Source organism: Sapajus apella, unplaced genomic scaffold (genome assembly GCF_009761245.1).
Source record: "Sapajus apella isolate SASKATOON/1434 unplaced genomic scaffold, GSC_monkey_1.0 scaffold74, whole genome shotgun sequence".
NCBI lineage: Eukaryota > Metazoa > Chordata > Mammalia > Primates > Cebidae > Sapajus > Sapajus apella.
The window spans coordinates 4,766,446-4,779,602 of record NW_022437014.1 but is presented as its reverse complement, the minus strand read 5'-3'; the positions used below and the strand labels follow the sequence as shown (position 1 = coordinate 4,779,602).

At 46.2% G+C, this 13,157-nt stretch overlaps 1 protein-coding gene across 4 annotated transcripts in view; it reads right to left on the bottom strand.

Annotated features, from left to right (window-relative positions):
• Positions 1-7,651, bottom strand: part of SAMD4A (sterile alpha motif domain containing 4A) — a 231,975-nt gene extending 224,324 nt beyond the window's left edge. For 2 of the 4 annotated variants that reach the window (XM_032251116.1, XM_032251119.1), the window contains exons 1-2: positions 7,463-7,651; positions 5,642-6,258 (exon numbers count right to left, since the gene is read on the bottom strand). In XM_032251116.1, the coding sequence (XP_032107007.1) occupies positions 5,642-5,837 (196 nt within the window). In that variant the 5' untranslated portion in view covers positions 5,838-6,258; positions 7,463-7,651. Of the gene's footprint in view, positions 1-5,641; positions 6,259-6,412; positions 6,506-6,943; positions 6,986-7,462 lie in introns of those variants that run through there. The other 2 variants (XM_032251118.1, XM_032251117.1) reach the window with 2 other exon arrangements.
• Between the last annotated feature and the right edge of the window lie 5,506 nt (positions 7,652-13,157).

The following is a 13,157-nucleotide window of genomic DNA, read 5'->3' as shown; positions in this document are numbered from 1 at the left end:
TATTCACAGTGAAGAGTACAAATGTGTATGACCTGCTACAACTTACAGTCATAGAGAGTAAACTGCTGGGTCATCCCAGATCAACTCAAAGAAAATTTAAAAACCCTAAGTGAAAAGTTCCTCATATATAAAGCCCCATATACTTCCTTCAGCAAAGAAGTATATTCTTTTCACATACACCAACTGAAGGAAAAAGTGTTGATAAGTTATTTGGGAAAACTGGGTCAGGGCTGCATATTTTTAGGAGAGAGAGTGAAAAAACAAAGCTAAAACATAGAAGGTGGGTCCCATAACTTTTTAGGGTTCCAAGCCATCCTCAATCTCTTCTTCATAATCCTTTAAATGAAAAGATTTCTGATTATTTAGGAAAATATTATTTATATCAATTCTGTAGTAATTAAAGGCAAATTTAAACCTGAGGAATAGCATAGATGCTGGATGAATCATTAACAAGTAACTTCTGGACAATAACAAAGTTTTATAATCACCATTTCTCAGATAAGAAAACTGAGGCTTACAAATTATTTAACTAGCCCAGACTGACTTAAAAATCTATACTTTAGGCTGGATGCAGTGGCTCATGCCTGTAATCCCAGCACTTTGGGAGGCAGAGGCGGGAAGATCACGAGGTCAAGAGATCGAGACCATCCTGGCCAACATGGTGAAACCCCGGCTCCACTAAAAATACAAAAATTAGCTGGGCGTGGTGACGTGTGCCTGTGGTCCCAGCTACTTGGGAGGCTGAGGCAGGAGAATTGCTTGAACCCGGGAGGTGGAGGTTGCAGTGAGCTGACATTACGCCACTGCACTCCAGCCTGATGCCTGGCGATGGAGCGAGACTCTGCGTCAAAAAAAAAAAAAAAAAAATCTATACTTTAAAAATCTTCTACTTATAGCCATAGGAGGGCATAAGAGGGCATAAAACGTATGCCCTCCTATGGCTATAAATAAATGGCCACCTGGACAATACTTTTTTTCTCTATTCCATCCTTCCTTCTCCTGCATATGCCCATGTGGACAGCAACCAAGCTGCCTGTCGAAGATAATGCCACCATGTGGCCAAAATGGAAACTGTCTGAACTAAACTGGTTCTCCTCAGGCCTCTCAGAGGATCATGCACGTGGGCTCACATGTTAAAGGGGACATACTATCTTCTGCAAGGAAGATTCCTTCTTGCCCCCTCTTTACAATCCTTTTTGTATTAACATATTAAACCAACTCCTATTTACCCCTCAGAACACAGCTCAAAAGTGTCTCATCCTCAGTGAAGTCTCCACTGACTCCCTCGGAAATAAGCAGCTAGGTTCACAATGCTTCCAGTACGCCTCCCCTCAATCGTTTTATCCCCATATCTATGCTTCAGCACCTAGAATTTTATACTAGTCATTTACCCCACACTGAGAGTATCTATCATGTACTAGGCACTGGACGAGAGTGTTAGCTCAGTCAGAGTATGTTTGCTGAATGAATAAATGAATGAAAAAACTACATCTTATCCATATCATCAGGAAAATCTCTTCTGCTTCTTTCTCCATTTGTGATCTTAAAAAGTAATGCAGGGTGGGAGATGGCATACTTGTACTATGGAAACCAAAAACTGTAAAAATCATGGAACCAACATACCTACCCTCTAATGACAACAAGTTTACCCAAAGATGGGGTAAGGGTGACAGCCCCTCATCTCATTCTAAATGTGTAACCCCCAATTAAACAATGGATGATATTTTTTTAAAAAGTTAGAAATGTGTCTAGAATACATACATTCTGAGAGACTCTTCAATCTCCACAATTATCTTTTGTCTCAAATATCATCATTTTGGATACTTCTTTCTCTTGTATTTAACTATAAGTATAGGGGCTGGGCATGGTGGCTGTAATCCCAGTACTTTGGGAGGCCGAGGCGGGCGGATCACAAGGTCAGATCAAGACCATCCTGGCTAACACGGTGAAATCCCATCTCCACTAAAAATAAAAAAAATTAGCCAGGCGTGGTGTCATGCAACTGTAGTCCCAGCTACTCAGGAGGCTGAGACAGGAGAATCGCAGAAACCCAGGAGTCAGAGGTTGCAATGAGCCGAGATTATGCCACTGTACTCCAGCCTGGGTGACACAGCAAGACTCCGTAAAAAACAAAACAAAACAAAACAAAAAAACTGTAAGTATAGGAACTTCCTGCCATTTACTTACTACAAACACACACAATTTTCCACAAAATACACACTGTTTTGTGGGTTACATTTTTGTGGATTAACTTGTAAATCTCTATGATTTGAAAAATATATTTCAAGTCCAAGTGACAAAAGCCATAAATAAACAATGCTGCAAAACCTATTTTTCTTTGGGGAACTTCAGGTAAGGTCAGTGGATTCCATTTTTGCCACTTGCAGGTATCAAATGACCTTCTAGTCCCAGAATCGACACTGGCCAAAAGTCTCCATGTTCAACTGGGGCAGTAGCTAAAGAGACTTATTTAAGGATTCTGGAAACAAGACTGTACCTAGAGAGCTGATCATGACCATATCTGGTGTGAAAAAGAAAAACTCACATACAAATAAATCCATACGGATTGATTCAATCATTTTCTTGCCTGAGGCAAAGGATGAACCAGTGAATCACTAGATTCTCAATAAATTTAAGAGAATGAAGGTTAGCACCAAAATGCATCCCATGGATCTCAAGTAAATCATATTTAATGCACAGGATATCTCACTATTCAAAATCAGTCCTGCATAAAACAAGAGATACAGTCATATTATTACTAGTGATTTTTTCTTTATTATACTGAGATCGAGTCCCAGATATGAATTTGGTTCCCATTCATGAAGTTTTAAAATCTCTAAACACTGGAAGAAATGTGAGTTTTTTTTAAATTGATGATTACAAAATAAAGTGATACAAGATGACTTCGGTACAGGAAATCTCATCCATCCAATGAATGAGTCATTCTGCACAGCCTAGTTTTCTGAATTGGTAAGAGCTTTACACATCAAAACAGCTCTGGAGGTTAATTATTCTGGGTGTAAATATTTCCGAAGTATATTGAACATTTCCTTCTCTTCTTAAACAGTGTATCTAAAAACGTATTCTTTCCATAGTCCACTGTTAATAACAATAAATAGCAATTATCGGTTTCTGTTATTATAGAGTGGTGCCTGCAAGGTCAATGGAGGATTCCCACCCAAATGTTCCCAAGCCTTCAAGGTTTCTGCCCCAATTCTTGTCTAAAGTTACAGTTTTTCTGTCTCTTTCCTAGTTGTCCATCTGTCGGGGTCACTTTTCACTACTGGTTACAGCAGTCCCTCACCTCATTCTAAATGTGTTACCCCCAATACACTATAGATTATTTGTCAAATTTTTTAAAAATGTTAGGATTACGTCTAGAATAAGAGTAAGTACATTCTGAGAGAGGGCCTGATATATTCTCTTGGACTTTCATGCTACCTACTCTGATTGCGAAGTGGACTTTTTACGCCCTTCCTGGTTCCTGGCTAGTTTGGGGATATGCAGAGCCACACTACAGACTCAGGTATGCTGCAAAAACTCCTGATGCTCTTTATGCTCCCCACAGTCCAAAAGTAAACCAAATCATCACATGACCTTCTAAGAAATATCTGTCCCTGGCCACACAACAAAACAAGTGCAAAGATTTCCATGCAGGCAAAATGTCTAGGTTGAAGGATTAGTTCCGAAACTGGAGAATGGTCCCTATATTACATAATGGTTTTATACTTTGTATATCACATCATTTAGCAGCATGAACAGGTGAGTATCTTACACAAATAAGTATGGCCAAACATTTATTAAGGGAAAAGATTACCAAATGACTTTAAAAAACTCACAGTTAAATTTTTTAAATTATGAGATTTTTAAAAATTAGGCCACTTCATTAACATCTAACTGTTTTACTTACTAACCTGGTGGCTGCTATCTTGGGAAAAGCCATCTCCATTACTCAAAGGGAAAAAGTGCTGCATTTGAACAAGCTAAAGATGAGTTTGAACACTCCTTACCAGCATTGAAATCAAGCATTCAACCTAAATGACTACACGTAAATCCTCCGCATTCTATAAAACGCAAAATTTACATAAACCTTGTTTGTCAAACCTGAGAACGTAAAACCAAGCAGGTAAACCAGGCTTCCCGCTGGAATTAAAGATCGAAGCAAAGAGAGTGGGTCATCAGTTACCCTAGTTATGCTTCCACACCCCAGTGAAGGAGGCTGGCCGTCCAGCTATTTATAAACGTGTAGCTCAACCAAAGGGGGCCCTGTCATCGCCACCCCAGTGAGTCCGGGTGTGAGCTGGGTGGCTCGGGCTGAATGGAATCTCCCTTAGTGTGGCCCTCCATACTTGGCAATGCAGGATCTTTCGGGTGCAGCCCTGTCTGGTCAGGAAAAGAACTGTGAGGATTTCCAGCGGTCACTTCCACCCTATGATTCTATATATGGAAGCATCCCATTCTAGTGTTTTCACCATCGTGCACACCATACTAGGGAGGAAGAATGAGGAGGCCTGCTTGCTTCTTGCTGCTTTGAAGGCACACTCACTATAGTGTCACGCAGGCCCCACTGCCCTGGACTGGACCTTGTCATCAAATGGCAACCCAGACCTCTGCTGAGCCTGGCAGGCTCGCAGCTCCGACATGGAACAGCTGGAAGAGGTCCCTGAATTCTTTTCTCTGCATAAACACTGGGGGCTCTGTTCACCCTCCTGCAGCAGCATGAACTAAAGAATTTCCCCCTATCCAAAATCACAACCATCAGACTTTTCCCCCATCCCCCAGCCTCCTCCTACCCTCCAGGATATAATTTCAGTCTGTCACCACCCACGCCAGCAAATAGGAAACTGCTGGACCTTTCGACTATATTCACTTTCCATACTAGTTGAAGTGTCCGTAAATACTGGCAGGGTAATATGAAACGATTCTGTTCTATTCAGTAAAGTTTCCTAACGAAAAGCATTAAGGAACCCAATTCATGCCTGTCCTTTCTCCAGGACCCTTTCTCCAACATCTGTATAAATATGGATAACGTCAGGAGTGGTAAGCGTAACCCCGTAATATACATATTGCAAATGTCATTTTACTAGTCTGTAGCGTCACCTACATATTATTCTGAAGACGAAGCTCTAAAACCGGAATATCCGTGGGGAAAAACGAATAATAAAATTGAATTTTCATGTACTCCTCACACAACCATATCCAAGCTTGGCTTCTGACGGGCAGTCCTGAACGTCTATCATGTGTTGCTGAAATCCAGAGAGCCACGTTGCCCAAAAGGAGGAGGAAGGAGAGAAAAAAAAAAAAAAAAAAAAACCACACACGCGCACCCAGAAAATCCAGACTCTACGTGACCTGACTTACTTATTTCCCAGGAAACTGCATGAGAGAGAAAAATCAATCATTCATGCTACCGTAGCTACCACGCGGGAAGGGGCTGACGGAGTTCACAGTGGGCAAAACCCCCAAGCGGCCGGCGGAGGTAAGCGGGCGGTGGGGGCCTGGGATGGGGTGGATGCCGAGGACCTCCTGGGGCCGCGCCGTCGGGGTCCCAGAGGAGCGGCTGGCGGGGGCGGGCCCCGGCCTGGCCCGAGGCGGGGAAGCTGGGGAGCGGGTGGGACGCAGGCGGCGGCCATGCACTTACCGGGGCTGTTGGCCTCGCGTTCGAGGATGTGCAGCTCGGCGCAGTCGGCCAGCGAGTGCTCCAGGCAGAGCTGGAGGAAGCGGGCCTGGGTCTGGCTCACGCGCTTGAGCAGCGACAGCAGCGCAACAGTCTGCTCGCACTCGTTCCAGCCCTTAAACCAGCCCGCCAGCACCCCGACCTGGTCGCGAAACATCATGGTTAGGGGGCCGTCCTCAGTCTACAGAGCTCCCTGGGCGCCCCAGTCCGCCCCGCCCGCCCCAAAGTTTGGCGGAGCCGCAGCCCCGCGGCCGGAGACGCGTTCCGGTTCCAAGGTGGCTCTGGTGCCCGGACGCTGCAGGTACTGCCTGGGCTCCTGCCTTGTTGGTCTGGTTTCAGTTACGTTCCGGTGGTTCTGGCTGATTTCCCCAGAGATGATGACAAGTAGCACGGAAATGTGTCTTAAAAAAAAAAATTACGACTTAAAAAAAATCCCCCACAAGGCACACAACTGAATGAAGAATGCTCTCTTTCTCTCCGCTTCTTGCAGCTTTGGGATGATTTCCGGCGTCCTGGGGTCTCCTCCCCGCTGGGCGGCAGCTCAGACCCTTCACGCCCGCATTCCCGAGCGGCGATCACCACTGGAAGGAGAGAAAGAGCTGCAGTGAGACCTCGGCCAGCGGAGGAGCGCGCCCTGGGGGACGAGGGCATCAGAGGGGGCCGGGGCCGGGGCCGGGGGTGGAGGCGTCCCTCGGAAGGTTGGGTCCCCCCGAAATCCGGCCGCCCCCTCTGCACCGGGATGCGGGAGATGGGCTATTCCCGGCCGGGGGATAGCGAGAAGCCTGCTTCCCAGGTGCAGGGGGAGACCCCGCGGCTTCCTGTTGCTGCCGCTGCCAACGGCTGGTGCTCCCCGCACGCCCCGCCCGGGGTGGCCTCGGGCGCCGCGCCTGCGAACGCCAGCACCAGCAACAGATCTTCCCCGCGCAGAAAACTTGCAATGCGGCTGCGAAGGGGAGCGGGGGTGGGGTGGAAGCTAATGCAAAGCAGAGGCGGAGGCAGCGGCAGCCCGAGTTCCTTCCTCCTCCTCTTACTCCTCCTCCTCCTCCTCCTCCTCCTCCTCCCAGAGAAGCAGCCTAGCGGCTGCAGCTCCATCTACAGCAACAGCCAGCATCTCCACTGCCAGGCGCCCCTCTGGATTTAGGCCGTGAGCAGCCGCGGCAGCAGCTCGAGACAAAAATAAACTCTCCCCACCCAAAGCTCCGCGCCCAGCGGGCGGCGGCGCAACCCAGAGCCCCGGCTCCCCAGCGCTGCGCCGCGCCAGCCCACCCGGGAGGTCTCCCAGGGCCTGCTCCGGCCGGACCGGTCACTGTGCGCGCGCGTGTGCGTGTGTGTGTGTGTGTGCGCGCGTGTGTAGCAGGCATCCTGCCGCCGCCGCCTACGGGCGGGTCTGTCCGGCCCGGCGCCTCGCCCGCGCGTCGCAGGCCGAAGGCAGCACAGGCCGGGGCACACGCCGCGCGAGGGGACGGCTGGGGTCCTCAGCGCGGCTCCCTTCGGCGGGCTGGGCGGCCCCGCGGGGAATACGGATCGGCGCCGCCGGCACACGCCCCCCAACGACAGCAAAGAAGAAAGTTCGGTTTCGGGGGTTCCCCGAGTCCTATCCCGGTTCTGGTGGCCACCACCGGCGGGGAAGAGAGCCCAGCGGCTCAGCTTTCCAGGGGCGGCTCGCTTCCAACACGCTGCTTCCTGGCTCCCAGAACTTCTCGGCCGGAGGGGGAAGCCCCCGGGGAGGGGGACCCCAGTGACCGGCGGGTCTCCGGCCGAGGGTCGTAGGGAGGGAGCGCTCACCTCGGCGCGGCTCATCCCGGCGGCTCGGGGGCCCTTGCGCGGGTCCGGGGCCGCGGCGGCTCTCAGCGGGGTTGAGGGCGCCCGGAGCGCGGGCCGCTGGCCATGCCGTCGGGGCTGGCGGCGCGGAGAGAGTGCGGCGCTTGGAGTCGGGGCCGCGGCAGCCGCCTTTGCTGCTGCCTCCAGTGTCGGCTCGCGGAGGACTGAGCCGCCCGAGCCGGAGCTCCCCACATGCTACTGATTAACATACACCATTACATCATGGGCTTGGCAGGGAGCGCCCGAGCGGGGGGAGAGGAACCCGGGCGGCGGCGACTGCCCGAGGGGGGAGCCGGGGGGAGGATCCCGGGACCCGGCGCGGGGCGGGGGAACGGATTCCTAAGTGGGGACCCGAAAAAGGGGAGGGGAGCGGAGTGGGAGGAGCCGGTGGCGCAGAGGGTCGGGTTGAAGGAACCTCGGAGAGGAGCAACGAAGTTCGGGGAAGAGGACGGGTCCGGGTGAATTTCTTCCCGCAGCCGCCTGTGTGTTCTGGAGGGGTCGGGGCACTCAAGCCACCCGAGCCAGGGCAAAAGGGACTCGAGGGCGCTCGGGCGGGGGCAGTGCTGCCACCCGCTGCTCGTCCTTGGGAATGTGGTTCCTCCGCTCGGGTGACCCTCGGCCCTTCTGGGGCTCCGGGGTGGCCGAGCAGTGTGGCCCGCCGGCGGTGGAGACCCGAGGTCCCTGCCACAGACGCTGGGATGGGTTCTGGTGGTCGTGGAGGCAAAGGGCCGAAGAGGCTGAGGGGCAGTGCGCAGGGTTGGACGTGCCCAGGCGCTGGGCTCCGTGCCGCCCTAGTCCAAGGGTCTGGCCCGAGTCGGGTGCCGGTTGCCCTTTGCTCTGGCGCAAGCTCCTGAAGGCCAGCCCGGCGTCCGGCTGCGTCCCGTTCTAACCCCGGGGAGGCGGCCCAACTCCTGAGGCCCGTCCGGGGAGCTGTGCCTGGCGCTCGGTCTGCGGCTTTGGGCCTGGAGCGGAGGCGAGCGCCGCCCTGGGCGACAAGGAGGTGGGGCGAGGCCACCTGTCGGCGCTCGGGTGTCGCCAGGCCCCTCAATGTTCACCTGGATCTGGAGAGTGCGCAGGGCCGCGGCCACACCGGGGCTAGGTCCTCGCCGCACGAGAGGCGAGAGGGGCACGGCGCGGAGGCTGAGCTGTGCAGGGTGGGCTGCGAAAGTGCGTCTGCTAGTCTTGAAAGAAAAGGTTTGGTTGAAAATACCCTAAAACCTAAAAACCTGTGTACCTCTTGATATGAGTTGAATATTCGCAAGGAAGACTTGATGACTACATCTGGGCTAGCTCCGTGATTTCAGAGGAAACACTGCGCCCTCCAGCAACTTGAGGCTTTGTTTATACAGGAGTAATTCAGAGAAGGCAGTGAAACGCGTGCTTCAAACCCAGCCTTCCGTAGTCCTGCCAATCCACTGTTTTGAAGAGAAAGTATCTGAGATATTATTCCAGTAATGAACACTTTTGTTTTCCAATTCCAGCATACGTCCCTGGAATTTCAAAGCTTTCTTCCCTTCCTCCTCAAATTTAGTTTCTGCAGCGTATAGGTCATTTCAGACACGTGACAGCACTTAACCATCTGTTAGGGTTTTTGAAAGGTCTCGTCGAGCTGCAACAATGTGGATTTTTTTTAAGTTCATTATTAACCAGACAGGTAAGGTATCCGCATAATTTAATGAATATTTTGCCCTGTTTAGAAAACAAGAATTCTGGAGTCAGTGTTTTGTTTTTGTTTTGTTTTGTTACTGTAGAGGCAGAAAAGCTTGATAGATTTTCTCCAAAGATTACTATCAATTAGCTAATTTTTAGTAATAACATATCAGGAAAAAGGGAGGATTCGAGAGTATGATCTATTTTGGTATATATCTTACTATAAATTGTAGACAAAGCAGATGTTCTTCTAAGGCTTTTGGAAGCTCCCAAGAGTGAATTTTTTAAAGGAAAGTGAAAGAAACAGAAATTTCATTATGTATTGTCACCTGCAGCTTACTAAAGGTATAGTAAAACTAAAAATAAAACAAACCACACACAAAAAAAGAAAAAAACCACTTAGGCTGGTGAATGAAAATACTGCCATCTACTGGAAGAGTGTAGTTATTACAACAGCCTTTGACCTGGGAAAAGACATTGACGTTATCTAATTTTGAATTGTTACTGTTCAGGACCCTTTAAGATATATAAAATTGAGCATGACATGAGCTGTCAGTATTCTTGTATTTGTGTGTTAACAATTCCTTTCCTCTGGGAAAAGAAGAGGGAGTATGAATAAAACCCAGGAGAAATATGGCCTCACTCTTCCCCAAAGTGAAGTCATCGTTCTAAAGGAAAAAATAAACAAACGAACAAAAAACCAGCATTCACTAAACATAAGGTATTGTATTAAGTGTGAATTTTTCCTATGTGAACCTGGACCTAGTATTATTGATAAATAAGAAGTGCCTAACAAGTACTATTCACATCACTTGAAAAATGAATGAAAATATCCTTTCATTAAGAGATACAACTATATCCATGTTCACTATATTCCTATTTATTCATTTGAAAAATACTTATTTTGTCACTTTGTGCCAGGCACTGGGTTAGTCAATAAGTACCCTGAGTATTCTGAGTACCAAGTACAGGCACTGAGCGCATAATGGTGTACTAACCAAGAGATACTTATATGAATAAAACACAGATAAGATTATGAAATGAATTCACATTCTCAACATTATTTTGCTTTTCTCCTCCTTGGAATCTGGGAAGGGAAGAAATTGTTTTCTGAGTGAATAATACTTTTGATCAAATAATTCAAATGTTTAGATGTTCCAAAGATTACCAATTCTAGATAAATCATTGACATATTTATAAATCACTGCTTAAGAGGATGTCTGGGTATGGTTTGTATCAGTAAGAAACCCCAGGGGGCAGCGGTGGCTCATGTCAGTTGTCCTGGTGCTTGAGGAGGCGAGGCTACGTGTTCCAGGCCAGTCTGGGCAACATAAGCACCTCTTATTCATTAAAAAAAAAAAAAAAAAAAAAAAAAAGGAAAGAAATCCCGCCCCAAAAAAAAGAAACCCCAAAGATTTCATGTGTATTTTTAATTTATATTTCTTCTAGAATAATCTAAAACAAACAAAAGAAATGCATTAGATATAAAAGCACTAGAGCTGCTCTCTTTAATTATTTGCTTTATAAATTAGCAAAAGCATTAAAATCTCTGCATAAAGGTAAGTGATAATGGATAATTGCTATTCATTTAATCATTTGATAAATATATATCGAACACTTGTTCTGTGCCAAGTCCTCAAGATAAAATGTTAAGACATATGATATCTTTTATCTAACACAAAAGTTCATATAACAAACATATATATGATTATATTATATATCAAGAAAATATATAAATAAAACTTCATATATTCATTACACATTTTTAAATGCATATATATGCCATAGGAAAACGCGTGAAAACATTTACACCAAAATGGTGACTAATGGTGACCTTCTCTACATGGTAGGATTTCTGAGGATTGTTATCTTCTCTATATTTATTTTCTAGCTTCTCTACTGTAAGAAAACTAAAACAAAACAAAACACTACAGGAGTTCAGGCCTACTGACTAAGACTTAACTTTAGAAGTGTTCTAAAGAAACTCTACTGTGAAACTTAGGTCTGTAACTCCCAAGTATTCTTTGAGCCTGTATTGCTTCCTACCTGGGACTTGTCCTAGACTCACCGGGTCTCCCTTCCTCAGTTCTGACCTTTCCACTCTCTAGCTCAGACATTTTCTGTGATTTCTGAATAGACACTGAATACATTCCAGGCTACTTGGTCTGGCATACAAAGATTCCAGGATTTGGCCACTATCTGCCCTACTGCCCCTCTCTTCTACATTTCATTCACTGATTCATTCACAGAAAGTATTTGTTGAGTATAAATCACCTTGCTTGGCAATTCGAAGATACAAAAGTAGAAGAAGAACCATGCTCTCGTCAACCTCCAGTGGGCAGCATAAAGTATGTTCTTGGCATGTGTGTGCACACGCACATCCAAACTTCACAAAAAAAGTACAGTGTGAAGTGGGTCTGAGAGGGGGCAACACACAGTGTTAAGAGAAACAAGAAGAGCCAGCAATTCTGCTAGAAAATTAAGGAAGACACTGTGGATCTGTTGCCTTTTGAGCTGGTGTTCATTGGGTAAATAGTTTCAACAGAGATAGGCACAATTTTAAATATTTATGACGGAGGGACATAGATATCCGAAGAAGTGCATAACAAGTACGAAATATTCACATCACTTGAAAAATGAATGAAAATATCCTTTCATTAAAAGAGATATTACTGTGTCTATGTTCACTGTATTTCTGTTTATTCCTTTGAAAAATACTGATTGTGTCACTTTGTGCCAGGCACTGGGTTAGGCAATAAGTACCCTGAGTATTCCAAATACCAAGTATAAGGACTTAGTACTCAGTACCTATACCTATGGGGACCAGGATATCTAGATATTGTTTGTATCAAGATAGCATCCTGAGAGTGCCGTGTTTGTGTATTTTAAGTTCATATTTCTTCTAGTAGTAATAACACAAGGAAAGGAAATGCAGTTCTTCCCAGACTTTGGTGTCTGTTGGTGGAAAGTGATCCTCTAGTATTGGCATCTACTAAATGAGCTATTCTGTATCCTTTCCCAGATGACCTGAGAATGAAATTTTTAGGACTCTACCCCACTGAAGTAAAAGCACCATTGCTATAAGATAACGTATACTAAAGTATGAAGACAAAAATGTTAATTTTAGCAATTTGTAATAGCAAAATGCTAGAATGCCTATCTGCACGGCAATGAGCAAATAAAGTATTAAACCACCATACTGTGAATTTTATGCACTTTAAAAATATATATATATTTTTTAGAGACAGGTTTCACTACGTTGCTCAGGCTAGTCTCGAACTTCTGGCTCGAGCGATCCTCCCACCTTGACCTCCCAAAGTGCTGAGATTATAAGCATGAGCCACCTCACCCAGCCTTATGCACTTATTTTTTAAAAAATAAGTTATACTTGAGAAAAATGCATCAAAATATTATAGATTGATGGACAGATAGAGAAATAGATAAATTAACGTGATAAAAAATACAGCAAAATGTTAATTGTAGAATATAGGTGGTGAGGATATAAATGTTCCCCGTTTAATTCTTCCAACCTTTCTGTATGTTTGAAAATGTTTACAATACATTATTGGAGATAAAAAGGAATGATTCTAGTTTATAGGTATTGGCCTAGAAAGATAAATTTTAAGTGTCTTTAGTATCATTCTATTTTTGTGGCTTAAGGAGGCTGGCTCTAAAGCAAAGGTCTGAGTCTTAAAGCCCAATCCCCGTCATTTGCCAGCCCTGTGACCTTCCTCACTCCACTGGACACTCTGTAGTTTAGTTTTACTGGTAACAAACCTACCTCGTTGTTATTATGAGAAGTAAATAAATAATACACTTGATTTCTTAAAACAGTGCCAGGCATGTAGCAAGTATTCAATAAATACTATTATTAGCTGTGACTGAGAGGAAAAAAGGGGCCATGTGGGGTGGGAAGGAGCAAATAAACCTGTGTCTCTCTATATAGTATATATATAAATGTAAACTTTGATTTTATGTTTATATATATATACACACACACACATATGTA